Source organism: Eschrichtius robustus, chromosome 14, assembly GCF_028021215.1.
Source record: "Eschrichtius robustus isolate mEscRob2 chromosome 14, mEscRob2.pri, whole genome shotgun sequence".
Classification (NCBI taxonomy): domain Eukaryota; kingdom Metazoa; phylum Chordata; class Mammalia; order Artiodactyla; family Eschrichtiidae; genus Eschrichtius; species Eschrichtius robustus.
The window spans coordinates 16519911-16538704 of NC_090837.1; the positions used below are offsets into that span (position 1 = coordinate 16519911).

The 18794-nt window shown below is 36.8% G+C and overlaps 1 protein-coding gene across 5 annotated transcripts in view; it reads left to right on the forward strand.

The window, feature by feature from the left end:
• The window catches only part of TMEM116 (transmembrane protein 116), a 216037-nt gene that overhangs the window by 66270 nt on the left and 130973 nt on the right, over nt 1-18794 (forward strand). For 4 of the 5 annotated variants that reach the window (XR_011076384.1, XM_068563797.1, XM_068563795.1 and 1 more), the window contains exon 5: nt 16923-17027. The exons of the other annotated variant lie outside the window; for it this stretch is intronic. Coding sequence is in view for 3 of the 4 variants with exons in the window: in XM_068563797.1 (XP_068419898.1) it covers nt 16923-17027 (105 nt within the window). In the remaining variant the exon portion in view is untranslated. The remainder of the gene's footprint in view (nt 1-16922; nt 17028-18794) is intronic. 5 annotated transcript variants of the gene reach the window in all.

Sequence of the window (18794 nt, forward strand, 5' to 3'; positions counted from 1 at the left end):
TTTCTGTTTCCACACAAATTTTTATTTTTTAAATTTTTTTAAAAATCAGTCATCAATTTTATACACATCACTGTATACATGTCAATCCCAATTGCCCAATTCAGCACACCACCATCCCCACCCCACCACAGTTTTCCCCCCTTGGTGTCCATACGTTTGTTCTCTACATCTGTGTCTCAACTTCTGCCCTGCAACCCAGTTCATCTGTACCATTTTTCTAGGTTCCACATACATGCGTTAATATACGATATTCGTTTTTCTCTTTCTGACTTACTTCACTCTGTATGACAGTCTCTAGATCCATCCACGTCTCAACAAATGACTCAATTTCATTCCTTTTTATGGCTGAGTAATATTCCATTGTATATATGTACCACATCTTCTTTATCCATTCGTCTGCTGATGGGCATTTAGGTTGCTTCCATGACCTGGCTATTGTAAATAGTGCTGCAATGAACATTGGGGTGCATGTGTCTTTTTGAATTATGGTTTTCTCTGGGTATATGCCCCGTAGTGGGATTGCTGGGTCATATGGTAGTTCTATTTTTAGTTTTTTAAGGAACCTCCATATTGTTCTCCATAGTGGCTGTATCAATTTACATTCCCACCAACAGTACAAGAGGGTTCCCTTTTCTCCACACCCTCTCCAGCATTTGTTTTTTGTAGATTTTCTGATGATGCCCATTCTAACTGGTGTGAGGTGATACCTCATTGTAGTTTTGATTTGCATTTCTCTAATCATTAGTGATGTTGACCATCTTTTCATGTGTTTCTTGGCCATCTGTATGTCTTCTTTGGAGAAATGTCTATTTAGGTCTTCTGCCCATTTTTGGATTGGGTTGTTTGTTTCTTTAATATTGAGCTGAATGAGCTGTTTATATATTTTGGAGATTAATCCTTTGTCCGTTGATTCGTTTGCAAATATTTTGTCCCATTCTGAGGGTTGTCTTTTTGTCTTGTTTGTGGTTTCCTTTGCTTTGCAAAAGCTTTTAAGTTTCATTAGGTCCCATTTGTTTATTTTTGTTTTTATTTCCATTACTCTAGGAGGTGGATCAAAAAAGATCTTGCTGTGATTTATGTCAGAGAGTGTTCTTCCTATGTTTTCCTCCAAGAGTTTTATAGTGTCCAGTCTTACATTTAGGTCTCTAATCCATTTTGAGTTTATTTTTGTGTATGGTGTTAGGGAGTATTCTAATTTCATTCTTTTACATGTAGCTGTCCAGTTTTCCCAGCACCACTTATTGAAGAGACTGTCTTTTCTCCATTGTATATCTTTGCCTCCTTTGTCATAGATTAGTTGACCATAGGTGCGTGGGTTTATCTGTGGGCTTTCTATCTTGTTCCATTGATCTATGTTTCTGTTTTTGTGCCCGTACCATATTGTCTTGATTACTGTAGCTTTGTAGTATAGTCTGAAGTCAGGGAGTCTGATTCCTCCAACTCCGTTTTTTTCCCTCAAGACTGCTTTGGCTATTCGGGGTCTTTTGTGTCTCCATACAAATTTTAAGATGATTTGTTCTAGTTCCGTAAAAAATGCCATTGGTAATTTGATAGGGATTGCATTGAATCTGTAGATTGCTTTGGGTAGTACAGTCATTTTCACAATATTGATTCTTCCAATCCAAGAACATGGTAGATCTCTCCATCTGTTGGTATCATCTTTCATTTCTTTCATCAGTGTCTTATAGTTTTCTGCATACAGATCTTTTGTCTCCCTAGGTAGGTTTATTCCTAGGTATTTTATTCTTTCTGTTGTAATGGTAAATGGGAGTGTTTTCTTAATTTCTCTTTCAGAATTTTCATCGTTAGTGTATAGGAATGCAAGAGATTTCTGTGCATTAATTTTGTATCCTTCAACTTTACCAGATTCATTGATTAGCTCTAGTAGTTTTCTGGTGGCACCTTTAGGATTCTCTATGTATAGTATCATGTCATCTGCAAACAGTGACAGTTTTACTTCTTCTTTTCCAATTTGTATTCCTTTTATTTCCTTTTCTTCTCTGATTGCCATTGCTAGGACTTCCAAAACTATGTTGAATAATAGTGGTGACAGTGGACATCCTTGTCTTGTTCTTGATCTTAGAGGAAATGCTTTCAGTTTTTCACCATTGAGAATGATGTTTGCTGTGGTTTGTCTTATATGGCCTTGATTATGTTGAGATAGGTTCCCTCTATGCCCACTTTCTGGAGACTTTTTATCATAAATGGGTGTTGAATTTTGTCAAAAGCTTTTTCTGCATCTATTGAGATGATCATATGGTTTTTCTTCTTCAATTTCTTAATATGGTGTATCACATTGATTGATTTGCGTATATTGAAGAATCCTTGCATCCCTGGGATAAATCCCACTTGATCGTGGTGTATGATCCTTTTAATGTGTTGTTGGAGTCTGTTTGCTAGTATTTTGTTGAGGATTTTTGCATCTATATTCATCAGTGATATTGGTCTGTAATTTTCTTTTTTTGTAGTGTCTTTGTCTGGTTTTGGTATCAGGGTGATGGTGGCCTCATAGAATGAGTTTGGGAGTGTTCCTTCCTCTGCAATTTTTTGGAAGAGTTTGAGAAGGATGGGTGTTAGCTCTTCTCTAAATGTTTGATAGAATTCACCTGTGAAGCCATCTGGTCCTGGACTTTTGTTTGTTGGAAGATTTTTAATCACAGTTTCAATTTCATTACTTGTGATTGGTCTCTTCATATTTTCTGTTTCTTCCTGGTTCAGTCTTGGAAGGTTATACCTTTCTAAGTATTTCTCCATTTCTTCCAGGTTGTCCATTTTATTGGAATAGAGTTGCTTGTAGTAGTCTCTTTGGACGTTTTGTATTTCTGCAGTGTCTGTTGTAACTTCTCCTTTTTCATTTCTGATTTTATTGATTTGAGTCCTCTCCCTCTTTTTCTTGATGAGTCTGGCTAATGGCTTATCAATTTTGTTTATCTTCTCAAAGAACCAGCTTTTAGTTTTATTGATCTTTGCTATTGTTTTCTTTGTTTCTGTGTCATTTATTTCTGCTCTGATCTTTATGATTTCTTTCCTTCTGCTAACTTTGGGTTTTGTTTGTTCTTCTTTCTCTAGTTGCTTTAGGTGTAAGGTTAGATTGTTTACTTGAGATTTTTCTTGTTTCTTTAGGTAGGCTTGTATAGCTATAAACTTCCCTCTTAGAACTGCTTTTGCTGCATCCCATAGGTTTTGGATCATCGTGTTTTCATTGTCATTTGTCTCTAGGTATTTTTTGATTTCCTCTTTGATTTCTTCAGTGATCTCTTGGTTATTTAGTAACGTATTGTTTAGGCTCCATGTGTTTGTGTTTTTTACGTTTTTTTCCCTGTAATTGATTTCTAATCTCATAGCATTGTGGTCAGAAAAGATGCTTGATATGATTTCAATTTTCTTAAATTTACTGAGGCTTGATTTGTGACCCAAGATGTGATCTTTCCTGGAGAATATTCCATGCACACTTGAGAAGAAAGTGTAATCTGCTGTTTTTGGATGGAATGTCCTATAAATATCAATTAAATCTATCTGGTCTATTGTGTCATTTAAAGCTTCTGTTTCCTTATTTATTTTCATTTTGGATGATCTGTCCATTGGTGTAAGTGAGGTGTTAAAGTCCCCCACTATTATTGTGTTACTGTCGATTTCCTCTTTTATAGCTGTTAGCAGTTGCCTTATGTATTGAGGTGCTCCTATGTTGGGTGCATATATATTTATAATTGTTATATCTTCTTCTTGGATTGATCCCTTGATCATTATGTAGTGTCCTTCCTTGTCTCTTGTAACATTCTTTATTTTAAAGTCTATTTTATCTGATATGAGTATAGCTACTCCAGCTTTCTTTTGATTTCCATTTGCATGGAATATCTTTTTCCATCCCCTCACTTTCAGTCTGTATGTGTCCCTAGGTCTAAAGTGGGTCTCCTGTAGACAGCATATATATGGGTCTTGTTTTTGTATCCATTCAGCAAGCCTGTGTCTTTTGGTTGGAGCATTTAATCCATTCACGTTTAAGGTAATTATCGATATGTGTGTTCCTATGACCATTTTCTTAATTGTTTTGGGTTTGTTTTTGTAGGTCCTTTTCTTCTCTTGTGTTTCCCACTTAGAGAAGTTCCTTTAGCATTTGTTGTAGAGCTGGTTTGGTGGTGCTGAATTCTCTTAGCTTTTGCTTGTCTGTAAAGCTTTTGATTTCTCCATCAAATCTAAATGAGATCCTTGCCGGGTAGAGTAATCTTGGTTGTAGGTTCTTCCCTTTCATCACTTTAAGTATATCATGCCACTCCCTTCTGGCTTGTAGAGTTTCTGCTGAGAAATCAGCAGTTAACCTTATGGGAGTTCCCTTGTATGTTATTTGTCATTTTTCCCTTGCTGCTTTCAGTAATTTTTCTTTGTCTTTAATTTTTGCCACTTTGATTACTATGTGTCTCGGCGTGTTTCTCCTTGGGTTTATCCTGTATGGGACTCTCTGCGCTTCCTGGACTTGGGTGGCTATTTCCTTTCCCATGTTAGGGAAGTTTTCGACTATAATCTCTTCAAATATTTTCTCTGGTCCTTTCTCTCTCTCTTCTCCTTCTGGGACCCCCTATAATGCGAATGTTGTTGTGTTTAATGTTGTCTCAGAGGTCTCTTAGGCTGTCTTTATTTCTTTTCATTCTTTTTTCTTTAGTCTGTTCTGCAGCAGTGAATTCCACCATTCTGTCTTCCAGGTCACTTATCCGTTCTTCTGCCTCAGTTATTCTGCTATTGATTCCTTCTAGTGTAGTTTTCATTTCAGTTATTGTATTGGTCATCTCTGTTTGTTCTTTAATTCTTCTAGGTCTTTGTTAATCATTTCTTGCATCTTCTCGATCTTTGCCTCCATTCTTATTCCGAGGTCCTGGATCATCTTCACTATCATTATTCTGAATTCTTTTTCTGGAAGGTTGCCTATCTCCACTTCATTTAGTTGTTTTTCTGGGTGTTCCTTCATCTGGTATATAGCCCTCTGCCTTTTCATCTTGTCTGTCTTTCTGTGAATGTGGTTTTTGTTCCACAGGCTGCAGGATTGTAGTTTTTCTTGCTTCTGCTGTCTGCCCTCTGGTGGTTGAGGCTATCTAAGAGGCTTGATGGGAGGCTCTGGTGGTGGGTAGAGCTGACTGTTGCTGTGGCGGTCAGAGCTCAGTAAAACTTTAATCCACTTGACTGTTGATGGATGGGGCTGGGTTCCCTCCCTGTTGGTTGTTTTGCCTGAGGCAACCCAACACTGGAGCCTACCTGGGCTCTTTGGTGGGGCTAATGACAGACTATGGGAGGGCTCACGCCAAGGAGTACTTCCCAGAACCTCTGCTGCCAGTGTCCTTGTCCCCACAGTGAAACAGAGCCACCTCCTGCCTCTGCAGAAGACCTTCCAACAGTAGCAGGTAGGTCTGGTTCAGTCTCCCCCAGGGTCACTGCTTCTTCCCCTGGGTCCTGATGCGCACACTATTTTGTGTGCTCCCTCCAAGAGTGGGGTCTCTGTTTCCCCCAGTCCTGTCGAAGTCCTGCAATCAATTCCTACTAGGCTTCAAAGTCTGATTCTCAATGAATTCCTCCTCCCGTTGCCGGACCCCCAGGTTGGGAAGCCTGATGTGGGGCTCAGAAACTTCACTCCAGTGGGTGGACTTCTGTGGTATAAGCGTTCGCCAGTCTGTGAGTCACCCACCCACCAGTTATGGGATTTGATTTTACTCTGATTGCGCCCCTCCTACCATCTCATTGTGGCTTCTCCTTTGTCTTTGGATGTGGGGTATCTTTTTTGGTGAGTTCCAGTGTCTTCCTGTCGATGATTGTCCAGCAGCTAGTTTTGATTCTGGTGTTCTCGCAAGAGGGAGTGAGAGCACGTCCTTCTACTCCGCCATCTTGGTTCCTCTCTCTCCATACAAATTTTTAAATTATTTATTCTAGTTCTGTGAAAAATACCATTGGTATTTTGATAGGGATTGCATTGAATCTGTAGAGTGCCTTGGGTATTTTGTTATTTTTAACAGTATTAATTCTTCCAATCTATGAACATGGGATATCTTTCCATCTGTTTGTGTCATCTTCAGTTTCTTTCATCAGTGTCTTAGAGTTTTCCAAATACTGGTCTTTTACCTCCATGGTTAGATTTATTACCAGGTATTTTATTCTTTTTGATGCTATTGTATGTGGGATTGTTTTCTTAATTTCTCTTTCTAGTAGTTCGTTGTTAGTGTATAGAAACACAACAGATTTCTGCATATTAATTATGTATCCTGAAAATTTATGGAGTTGATTTATGAATTCTAGTAGTCTTTTGGTGGTGTCTGTAGAATTTCTATGCATAGTGTCATGTCATCTGCAAACAGTGACAATCTTACTTCTTCCTTTCCAATTTGGATTCCTTTTATCTTTTATTTCTTTTTCATGTCTGATTGCTGTGGCTAGGACTTCCAATACTATGTTGAATAGAAGTGACAAGAGTGGGCATTCTTGTCTTGTTGTTGATCTTAGAGGAAATGCGTTCAGCTTTTCACTGTTGAGCATGATGCTGCTGTTGGCTTGTCATAAATGGTCTTTATAATGTTGAGATATGTTCCTTCTATACCCACTTTGTTAAGAGTTTTTATCATAAATGAATGTTGAATTTTGTCAGAAGCTTTTTCTGCATATGTTGAGATTGTCACATGATTTTTTTTCTTTTATAAATTTATTATTTTATTTATTTATTTTTGGCTGCATTGGGTCTTCACTGCTGTGTGCGGGCTTTCTCTAGTTGTGGCAATCAGGGGCTACTCTTCGTTGTGTGCGGGCTTCTAATTGCAGTGGCTTCTCTTGTTGCAGAGCATGGGCTGTAGGTGTGCAGGCTTCAGTAGTTGTGGCTCACAGGCTTCAGAGCACAGGCTCAGTAATTGTGACCAAGGGCTTAGTTGCTCCGTGGTATGTGGGATCTTCCAGGACCAGGGCTTGAACCCATGTCCCCTGCATTGGCAGGCAGATTCTTAACCACTGTGCCACCAGGGAAGCTCCTGTCACATGATTTTTGTTCTTCAATTTGTTAATGTGATGTATCACACTGATTGATTTGCCGATATTGAACCATCTTTGCATCCTGGGATAAATCCCAATTGATCATGGTGTATGATCCCTTTAATGTATTTAGCATACTTTTGTGGTCAGAAAAAATGCTTGATATAATTTTTATCCTCTTAAATTTGTGGAGTCTTGTTTTGTGGTATAGCATGTGATCTATCCTGTAGAACATTCCATGTGCCCTTGAAAAGAATGTCTATTCTGCTGTTTTTGGGTGTAACAGCGTGTTGATATCTAAGTCCAACTAGTCTATTGTTGCCTTATTGATTTTCCATCTAGATGATCTGTCCACTGATGTAAATGGGGTGTTAAAGTCCCCTACTTATTATTGTCAATTTCTCCCTTTATGTCTGTTAGTATTTGCTTTATATATTTAGACGCTTCTGTATTGGGTGCATATATGTTAATGAGTGTAGTAGCCTCTTCTGTGTTGATCCCTTTATTATTATATAATTCCCTTCTTTGCCTTTTATTATAGCCTATTATAGTTTTAAAGGCTATTTAGTCTGATATGAGTATTGCTACCCCTGCTTTCTTGTCATTTCCATTTGCTTGAAATATCTTTTTCCATTTTGTCACTTTCAGTCTGTGTGTGTCTTTAGCCCTGAAGTGAAGTCTCTTGTAGGCAGCATATTGAAGGGTCTTGTTTTTTTCATCCAATCAGCCACACTGTGTGATTTGATTGGAGTATTTAGTCTCTTGACATTTAAAATAATTTTTAATAGATATGTACTTATTGCTATTTTATTGCTTGTTTTCTCATTGTTTTTATAGTTCTTCTCTGTTCATTTCTTCTCTTAGTTTCTTCCTGTATGTTTGATGATTTTCTTTAAGAGTATACTTGTGTTTCTTTCTTCTTAGTTTTTGTGTATCTATTGTAGGTTTTTGATTTGTGGTTACCATGGGACTCATATATGTTGACCTATAATTATATTAACTTGTTTTAAACTGGTAATTTTTAAGTTCAGACACATTCTAAAAGATCTACATTTTTTACTCCCCTCCCCCACATTTTGTGTTTTTGTTGTCATATTTTACATCTTCATGCTTATCCCTTATCTATTTATTGTAGTCACAGTCACTTTTACAATTTTTTATCTTTTATTCTACATACTGGCTTATTTAATGGTTGATCCCCAGTCCTTACCATATATATATTTGCCTTTCCTAGTGGGATTTCCCCTTTCCTGTAGATTCTTATTTCTTTTCCACTTAGAGAAGACCCTCAACATTTCTTTTAGGGTAGGTTTAGTATTGATGAACTGTTTTAGTTTTAGCTTATCTGAGAGATTCTTTGTCTGTCCTTCTATTCTAAATGATAGTCTTGCTGGGTAGAGTATCCTCGGTTGCAGGTTTTTCCCTTTCAGCACTTTGAATAATCATGCCACTCCCTTCTGGCCTGTAAAGTTGCTGCAGAGAAATCAGCTCTTAGCCTTATGGGGATTCCCTTGTATATGACTTTTTGTTTTTCTCTTGTTGCCTTTAGTATTCTCTTTAACTTTTGCCATTTTAATTATGATATGTCTTGTTGTGGCTCTGTTTGAGTTGATCTTGTTTGGGACCCTCTGTGCTTCCTGTACCTGGATATCTATTTCCTTCTTCAGGTTTGGGAAGTTTTTAGCCATAATTTCCTTAATTACATTTTAGATCCCCTTCACTCTCTCTTCTTCTGGGATCCCTTATAATGTGAATGTTGGTATGCTTAATGTTATCCCAGAGAGCTCTTGAATTGCTTTAATTTTTTAAAAAGTTGTTTTTCTTTCTGCTGTTACGATTGGATGATTTCCATTATTCTGTCATCCAGATCATTTATGCATTCTTCTGTATCACTTAGTCTGCTATTCATCCCTTCTAATGTGTTGTTTTTTATTTCAGCTATTGAATTATTCATTTCTGATTGGGTCTTTTTTTATATCTTCTAGTTGCTTGTTAAAATGTTTGCTGTTTGCATCAATTCTTTTCCCTAATTCAGTTAACATTGGTAATTTCATTACCAATGTTTTGAATTCTTTATCTGGTAAATTGTTTCTTTCTGTTTCATTATTTCATTTTTTCAGGGATTTTCTCTTTCATTTGAGAGTAGTTCTTCTGCTTTTTCATTTGTGTAACTTTCTCTGCCTCTATGAATTTAGGTGAAATAGTTACCTATTGCAGTCTTGAAGGGGTGTTGTTATGAGGGAGTGTCCCTATACGGACTGTGTTTGTCTAGTGCCTTTGGTGGGAGATCTGGATGTGACTTGGATGCAAGTCACATTTTTCCTCAGGGTGTGTTGGCAGCTATCACCCCAGTGGGGGGGGGGGCTGGAGATGGAGGGGCTCGAACTGGCACTGTGTGAGGCAGGACTTTCCCTCTGCTCAGTGGCCATCATGACCCTACGTGGGGCAGGGTCTGATCCCAAGTTACTGGAGCAGAACCCCTGAGGGTTGGACTCAGGCTGGCTCTGTTCCCTTTAAGTGTGTGTTTTTCTCTCTCCCCACACCAGGACTCTTGCCCCTGAGGAGGGGAGTGCCAAAGCAAGGGGGGCCCATGTGCAGACAGAGGTCTGATGTGCTGCCTGTGTAAGTGCCTGCGACTCCACTCAGATGCAGCCTCATGTGCAGGTGTCCTTTGTCCCTCACAGCCAATCACTTTCCCAGCCTCCACTGCTCTCGGCCCTCTTTGCTCCATAGAGCTGGTGGAGGCCTGTGTGGACTCTCGGTGTGTATTGGGAGGTGAGCTGTGTAGAGTGACACCACAGCTTTGTCTTTTGGTTGTTGAGTTGTAAGAGTTTTTAAAATATATTCTGAATAATAGATCCATATCAGATCAGATATATCATTTGCAAATATTTTCTCCCATTCTTTAGGTTGTCTTTTCACTTTCTTAATAACGTCCTTTCATGCACAAAGGTTTTACAAAATAATTTATTGAGGTGAAATTCACATAACATGAAATTAACCATTTTAAAGTGAATAACAGTTTAGTGGTATTTAGTACATTCACAGTGTTGTGCAACCACCATCTCTATCTAGTTCCAAAACATTTCTGTCCTTCCAAAGTAAAACAGCTTACTCATTAAACAGTTTCTCCCCATCTTTCCTACCGCCAACACTTGGGAACCACCAATCTGAATTTAGTATCTATGGCTATATCTATTCTATATTATTTGATGTAGTAATAAAATAATTCAAAACGTGACCTTTTGTGTCTGGCTTTGTTCACTTGGCATAATGTCTTTTTTTTTTTTTATACAGGGAAGATTTTTTTTAAAATAAATTTATTTATTTATTTATTTTTGGCTGCAGTGTCTTCGTTGCTGCATGTGGGCTTTCTTTAGTTGCGGCAAGCAGGGGCTAATCTTCATTGCAGTGCGTGGGCTTCTTATCGCGGTGGCTTCTCTTGTTGTGGAGCACAGGCTCTAGGCACACGAGCTTCAGCAGTTGTGGTGCATGGGCTTCAGTAGTTGTGGCTCGTGGGCTCTAGAGTGCAGGCTCAGTAGTTGTGGCACAGGCTCAGTAGTTGTTGCTTAGTCGCTTCACAGCATGTGGGGTCTTCCTGGACCAGGGCTTGAACCCATGTCCCCTGCATTGGCAGGCGGCTTCTTAACCACTGCATCACCAGGGAAGCCCTAGCATAATGTCTTGAAGGATCGTCTACATTGTAGCATGTATCAGTACTTCATTCCTTTTTATGGCTGAATAATATTCCACTGTGTGTATACATCATAATTTGCTTATTCTTCTGATTATGGACATTTGCACTGCTTCTATCTTTTCACCTTTATGTACATGCATGTACATGTGATTGAGTACTTATTTCCAATTATTTTGGGTATATACCTAAGAGTGGAATCGTTGGATCATACGGTAATTTTATGTTTAATTATTTGAGGAAGCACCAAATGATTCGCATTTTTGATGCTCTTAATTCCTTTGTGTAGATCCAAGTTTCTATCTGTTATTACATTTTTTCCCTGAAGTACTTCCTTTAACATATCTTATAGTAATGGTGTGCTTCAGTGTAATCTCTCAGCTTTTGTTTGTCTGAAAAAGTCCTTATTTTTGTCCTTTTTTTGGAAGGTATTTTCACTGTGTATAAAATTCTGGGTTGACAGATTTTTTTTTCCCCTTTCAGTATTTTAAAGATGTTGCTCCTAATGTTTTCTGGATTGCATTGTTTCTGATTGTTTCTGCATTGTGTCTGCTATCATTCTCATCTTTGTTCCTATGTATGTAATGTGTCTTTTTGCTCTAGATGCTTTTGGTGTTTTCTGTTTCCCCTGACTTTCAGTGATTTGATTATGATGTCCCCTTTTTTAATTTGAAGTATAGTTTTTTTAAATTCATTAATTTATTTGGCTGTGCCATGAGGCATGCGGGATCTTAGTTCCCCAACCAGGGAGCAAACCTGTGCCTCCTGCACTGGGAGTGCAGAGTCTTAACCAGTGGACTGCCAGGGAAGTTCCTAAATTGAAGTGTAGTTGAGTTACAATATTGTGTTAGTTTTAGGTGTACAGCAATGTGATTCAGTTCTATATGTTTTTTTTTCAGATTTTCCATTATAGATTATTACAAGGTATTGACTATAATTCCCTGTGCTATATGGGAAATCCTTGTTGCTTATCTATTTTATGTATAGTAGTTTGTATTTGTTAACTACATACTCCTAATTTGTCCCTCCCCGTTCCCTCTTCTCTTTGGTAACCATAAGTTTGTTTCAGATATCTCTGAGTCTGTTTATGTTTTGTGTACAGATTCATTTGTATTATTTTTAGATTGCACATATAAGTGATATCATATATATTTGTCTTTCTCTGACTTACTTCACTAAGTAGAATATTCTCTAGGTTCATCCATGTTGCTGCAAATGGCAATATTTCATTCTTTTTTATGGTTGAGTAATACTACATTGTATATATACCACATCTTTTTTTAAAACTTTTTAAAATTAAAAGAATTTTTTTTAATTTTTATTTTTTTAATTTATTCTTATTTAAAAGTTTTCATTTTATATTGGACTATTTTTATTTAGTGTCATGTTAGTTTCAGGTGTACAGCAAAGTGATTCAGTTATACATATACATATATCTATTTTTTTTCAAATTCTTTTCCCATTTAGGTTATTACAGAATATTGAGCAGAGTTCCCTGTGCTATACAGTAGGTCCTTGTTGGTTGTCTGTTTTAAATACAGTAGTGTGTATATGTCAATCCCAAACTCCCAATTTATCCATCCCCCCCGACCTTTCCCCTTTGGTAACCATAAGTTTGTTTTCTATGTCTATGAGTCTGTTTCTGTTTTGTAAATAAGTTCATTTGTATCATTTTTTTTAGATTCCGTATATAAATGTTTCATCTTTCGTTGTCTAACTTACTTCACTTATTTATTTATTTATTTTTGGCCATGCAGCACAGCTTGCAGAATCTTAGTTCCCCGACCAGGGTTTGAACCCAAGCCACAACAGTGAAAGCACCAAGTCCTAACCACTGGACCACCAAGGAATTCCCTGACTTACTTCACTTAGTATGATAATCTCCAGGTCCACCTATGTTGCTGCAAATGGCATTATTTCATTTTTTATGGCTGAGTAATATTGCATTGTGTATGTATAACCACACCTTCTTTATCCATTCATCTGTCGATGGACACTTAGGTTGCTTCCATGTCTTGGCTATTGTAAATAGTGCTACTGTGAACATTGGGGTGCATGTGTCTTTTCAAATTAGAGTTTTCTCTGGGTATATGCCCAGGAGTAGGATTGCTGGATCATATGGTAACTCTAATTTTAGTTTTTTAAGGAACCTCCATACTGTTCTCCATAGTGGCTGTACCAATTTATATTCCCATCAACATTGTAGGATGGTTCCCTTTTCTCCACACCCTGTCCAGAATTTATCATTTGTAGACTTTTTGATGATAATCATTACGATTGGTGTGAAGTGATACCTCACTGTGGTTTTGATTTGCATTTCTCTAATAATTAGTGATGTTGAGCATGTTTTCATGTGCCTGTTGGCCATCTGCATGTCCTCTTTAAAGAAATGTCTATTCAGGTCTTCTACCCATTGTTTGATTGGGTTGTTTGATTTTTTTTTAATATTGATTTGTATGAATTGTTTTTATATTTTGGATATTAACCCCTTGTTCATTGCACCATTTGCAAATATTTTCTCCTATTCCATAGGTTGTCTTTTCATTTTGTTGATAGTTTCCTTTGCTGTACAAAAGCTTTTAAGTTTGATTAGGTCCCATTTGTTTATTTTTGTTTTTATTTCTATTGCCTTGGGAGACTGACCTAAGAAAACATTGTTACGATTTATGTCAGAGAATGTTTTGCCTATGTTCTCTTCTAGGACTTTTATGGTGTCATGTCTTATATGTAGGCTTTAAACCATTTTGAGTTTGTTTTTGTATATGGTGTGAGTGAGTGTTCTAACTTCATTGGTTTACATGCGGCTGTTCAGCTTTCCCATCACCACTTGTTAAAGAGACTGTCTTTTCTCCATTGTATATTCTTGTCTCTTTTGTCATAGATTAGTTGACCTATGTATGTTATGTGTCTTTTTGCTCTAGGTGCATGGGTTTATTTCTGGGCTCTCTGTTCTGTTCCGTTGTACTATATGTCTGTTTTTGTGCCAATACTACATACACTGTTTTGATTATTGTAGCTTTGTAGTATAGTCTGAAATCTGGAAGCATTATGCCTCCAGCTTTGTTCTTTTTCCTCAGAATTGCTTTGGCAATTCTGGGTCTTTTTGGTTCCATATAAATTTAAGGATTATTTGTTCTAGTTCTGTGAAAAATGTCATGGTTATTTTAACAGGGATTGCATTAAATCTGTAGATTGCTTTGGGTAGTATGGTCATTTTAACAATATTAAACCTTCCAGTCCAAGCACATGGGATATTTTTCCATTTCTTTGAATCATCGTCTGTTTCCTTTATCAATGTTTTGTAGTTTTCAGTGTATACGTCTTTCATCTCCATGGTCTTTCATCTCCTAGGTATTTTTTTTTGGATGCGATTTAGAATGGGATTGTTTTTTCACTTTCTCCTTCTGATATTTCATTGTTAGTGCAAAGAAATGCAACAGATTTCTGTATATTAATCTTGTGTCCTGCTACCTTGCTGAATTCATTTATTAGTTCTAACAGTTTTTGTGTGGGACTTCAGGGTTCTCTCTATAGAGTATCATGTCATCTGCAGATAGTGGCAGTTTTACCTCTTCCTCTCCAATTTGGATACGTTTTATCTCTTTTTCTTGTCTGATTTCTGTGGCTAGGACTTCCAATATTGTGCTGAATAGAAGTGGTGAGAGTTGGCGTCCTTGTCTTGTTCCTGAATTTAGTGAGAAGGCTTTCAGCTTTTCATCATTGAGTATTATGTTGGTTATGGGTTTGTCGTAAATAGCTTTTATTATGTTGAGATATGTTCCCTCCATACCCACTTTGGTGAGAGTTTTTATTATGAATTGATGTTGAATTTGGTCAAATGCTCTTTTCTGCATCTATTGAGATGATCATGTGGTTTTAGCCTTTCCTTTTGTTGATGTGGTGTATCACATTGATTGATTTGCATATGCTGAACCATCTTTGTGACCCTGGAATAAATCCAGCTTGATCATGGCGTATGATTCTTTTTATGTGTTGTTGAATTTGGTTTGCTAATATTTTGTTGAGGATTCTTGCATCTATATTCATGATTACATTGTGCCTTGGTCTGGTTTCTTCATGTTTCTTATGTTTGGTTTTGTTAAGCTTCTTGGACATGGTGGTTAATATTTTCATCATATTTGGAAAATTTTTGGTTATTATTTCCTCAAACATATTTTCTTTGTTTCTCCCATCCTCTCTACTCCTTCTGGAATTGCAGTCCCAGGTGTGTTAGCCCACTTGTATTCCACAGCTCACTGAAGTTTTGTTCATTTTTTTTCAAAGTCTTTTTTCTCTAGATGTTTCATTTTAGTTTCTATTTCTGTGTCTTCAAGTTTACTAATTTTTTGCAGTTTTTAATTTTCCATATTTTAAATTCCATATATTTTTCATCTCTAGAATTTCAACTTGGATCTTTTTGATATCTTCCATTTCTCAATGTTGTGCTCATGCTTTCCTCTACCTTCTTGGACATACTGAGTATATTTACAATAGTTCCTTTAATATTTTTGTCTCCTAATTTTTATAATCTATGTTGTATCTGGGTCCATTTCTATTGATTAATTTTTCTCTTAGTTATGGGCCAAAATTTCCTGCTTATCTACATGACTTACAATATTTTAGTAGACACCAGACATTCTAGATTTTACATTGTTGGGTATTAGGTTTTATATACATACATAAATTTTATATACATATATAAATCCCCTTTAAATTTGGGGATTTTGTCTTAGATGTAGTTAACTCTGAGTCTGTTTGATCCTTAATTTTTTGAAGGCTTGCTTTTAAGCTTTAGTTAGGGAAGTATTTCATGTACAGCTAATTTGGTCCCAATAGTAAGGCAATACTCTTCTTATGATTCTACCTTATTATTCTACAGTACTGCCATTCCAGCCTATGGATTAGGAAGTCATTCCACACTGGCTGATGGGAACACAAACTATTCCTTCAGGGATTCCTTTGGAGATTGTTCCACCTACTCCTTTCTGGTGCTTCTTTCTCTTCTCTTCATGGTTTTCTCTCCCATGTTTGTAGATCAATACTTAATCAAAGACTTGAAGGTACCTCTGCACATCTCCAGAGCACTATGTCTCTGTGTGTCTGCCTCTTCTCTGATAATTTGCTTCACACATTTTAGCTGCCTTGGCCTCCCCAAACACTGAAATGTCTCCTCAACTCACCAGGACAGCTTGTCTCTGTTTGAATTCCCCATCACTGCACTCACTTTTCCCAGCCAGGTAGCTGGGGAACTTGATGAACTCAATTTGTTTGTTTTTCTTCTTTCAGGGATTACTGTTCTGTAGTGATTGTTATCCAGTGTTTGAAAACAGGGCGTTTTCACATATTTTGTCCAATTTTTAGTTTTTAAGGCTGAAAGACAAATTCTATTCATGTTATTTCATCAAAGGTGGAAGCAGAAATTCCTTCCCTTAGATTTTGTGCTGCTGGTTCATTGTGATCTTGTCAGCTCTTTGATGCTTTTAAAGATTTAAAAAACATTTTATTCAGCATATTTAGTTCTTTTGATTGGAAAGTTTGGTTAAGACAGCCTAGGCTATCATTATTAGAAATGGAAATTCTTATGGCCTTTTCTTTTTTGAAAATTTTTATTAGAGTATAGTTGATTTACAATGTTGTGTTAGTTTCAGGTGTACAGCAAAGTGAATCAGTTATACATATACTTATAGCCACTCTTTTTTAAGATTCTTTTCCCATATAGGCCATTACAGAGTATTGAGTAGAGTTCCCTGTGCTATTCAGTAGGTCCTTATTAGTTATCTATTTTATATATAGTAGTGTGTATATGTCAATCCCAATCTCCCAGTTTATCCCTCACCCCTTATCCCCTGGTAACCATAAGTTTGTTTTCTATATCTGTGACTCTACTTCTGTTTTGTAAATAAGGTCATTTGTACCCTTATGTCCTTTTCAATTAAAACATAAAATAGAAAAAGATTCTATGATATCCTCATAAAATTAGAACAGTTGGGTGAGAGGAGGTGGATAATGCTGTGGTTCCTGTGAACATTCAAAAGGATAAAATAAGGAAGCTGGGACATATTTTAGGCCTGGGTAGGTTTCCCAGACTTGGCCCTATTTTGCATGGTATGGATAGTAGATGGTAAGTTACTAATAGACCAGTAGGTAGGATTCTTACAGCAGAAAATAATGTAGAAAGTTGAAGGAAGCCATAGTGGGACAGTTATGATGGGCTGTTTTGATTTTCACCTAGATATTCTACATTTCCTCATTTTTCTACACTGTCAATTACATCTGGTACCTGTACAAAGAGCTGAGGCTGAAACCCCACCAGAGTGGACAGAGCACAGTTCCACTGGTAAGTTTTATTCAGAGCTAATAGTTATGAACAGTATGCTAAGACAAACCCATACATCCTTGACAAACAGTTAGCACTCAGCACTGGCGGAGTTTCCAGTCTGTTGACATGACTTCCTCTTCTCTCTTGCCGTCACCGCCACCACCAACAGGATTTGATTATAGGAAATATTATTTATAGTATTGCCATTCCTGCCTGGTTCCTTTCAGTAAGGGAAATCCTTCTTGGCTCTATGCCAATCCATCATTATTTTTAGAGTAAAGAGAAAGATCTTGGAGAGCAGTTAGGGAAAGTGCTCAGCCAGCTAACATGGGATTTGGGCTACAGGTATTGGAAAGGGAGGGTGTTTGTTCTGCTCTGATGTATTTCTTTGGTATGTGTGGGTAACAGGTATTGGTTTGCAGAAGGGCAGAGGAATTCATGTGTGGTAATCAGAAAATAAGATTACAGCACTGTGAAAAGAGCATTTGAAAGTGAATCAGGAGATCTGTCTTATAAACCTAGTTCTGTCATTTATCTCCTATATGTCCTTGGACATGTCATCTCCCTTTCTTGAGTCTCAACTTTTCATCATGAAAATGAAGTGCTGGTCTATGTAATCTTTAATGTCTTCTTCCAGCTCTAAAATGCTACAATACTCTTAAATTCTCACCTGACTGACTTCTTAAGAAGATACTCTTCTTGCTTTTTGTAGCCTTGCTCTAGATACATACTGCTGGAAAAGGGCAGGAGTATAGAATGCTTTTAAATTTTTTTCTCTCTTTTTTTTCTTTTTTGTTATAAGGACAAAGTGCAGTAAGGAAATCCTTGAAAAATTAATATGATGAGACCCCCTTATCAGCATCCCAGACTAGATACTACAGTCTGTACAAGTACTGTCAATAGAACTTTTTGCAATGATTAAAATATTTTATGTACTGTTCAGTTCTATAGCCACTAGTCATATGTGGCTATTGAGCACTTGAAATGTGGCTGATGTGATTGAGGAACTGAATTTTTATTTCATTTAATCTTTTTTTTAATCTCTATTTTATTTAATCTTAATTTTAATTTAACCACATGGAGCTAGTGGCTACTGTATTGTACAGCCCAGGACTATATTCTGATCCCTTTATCTCTTGTTTACCTCTGAGGATTCAACCCTTATAATTATTCTTTTATATTTTCAACTTGTATAGTTTCTTAGCTCCCTGCAATTTAGTAATGACCCATGGCTATATATCCATTTGACATGTTTGTTTACATAATCCTACAATCCTGGAGCTAGAAGGTACTACAAAGAAACAGTTAGTTCAGTTCCCTCCCTTCAAGCAGATTAATGTCAAAAAAGTTCCAAGAAATGTATAGATATACTATTTAAAGTTTTTATTCATTCATTCACTCATAAGCTAAGAGACTAACTGGAATTTGAGAGAAGTTCTTCAGCCACAGTGTTATTCTCTAAAGAAGTAGTCATGAGACCAGAAGCCAAGGATGGGGACAACATGGGGGAATATTATCCTGAGTCTTGGGCTCCTGGTAGCAGAACAAATTAATCTTTTTTTTAAATTGAAGTATAGTTGATTTACAATATTATATTAGTTTCAGGTGTACAACATATTGATTCAATATTTATGTAGATTATACTCCATTTAAAGTTATTACAAGATAATGGCTATATTTCCCTGTGCCATATAATATATCCTTGTTGCTTACAGAGCAATTTAATTTTTGAAGGAAAATAGAAGGAGAGATGTAAGATTAACTCTCATATATAATATTCTGTTG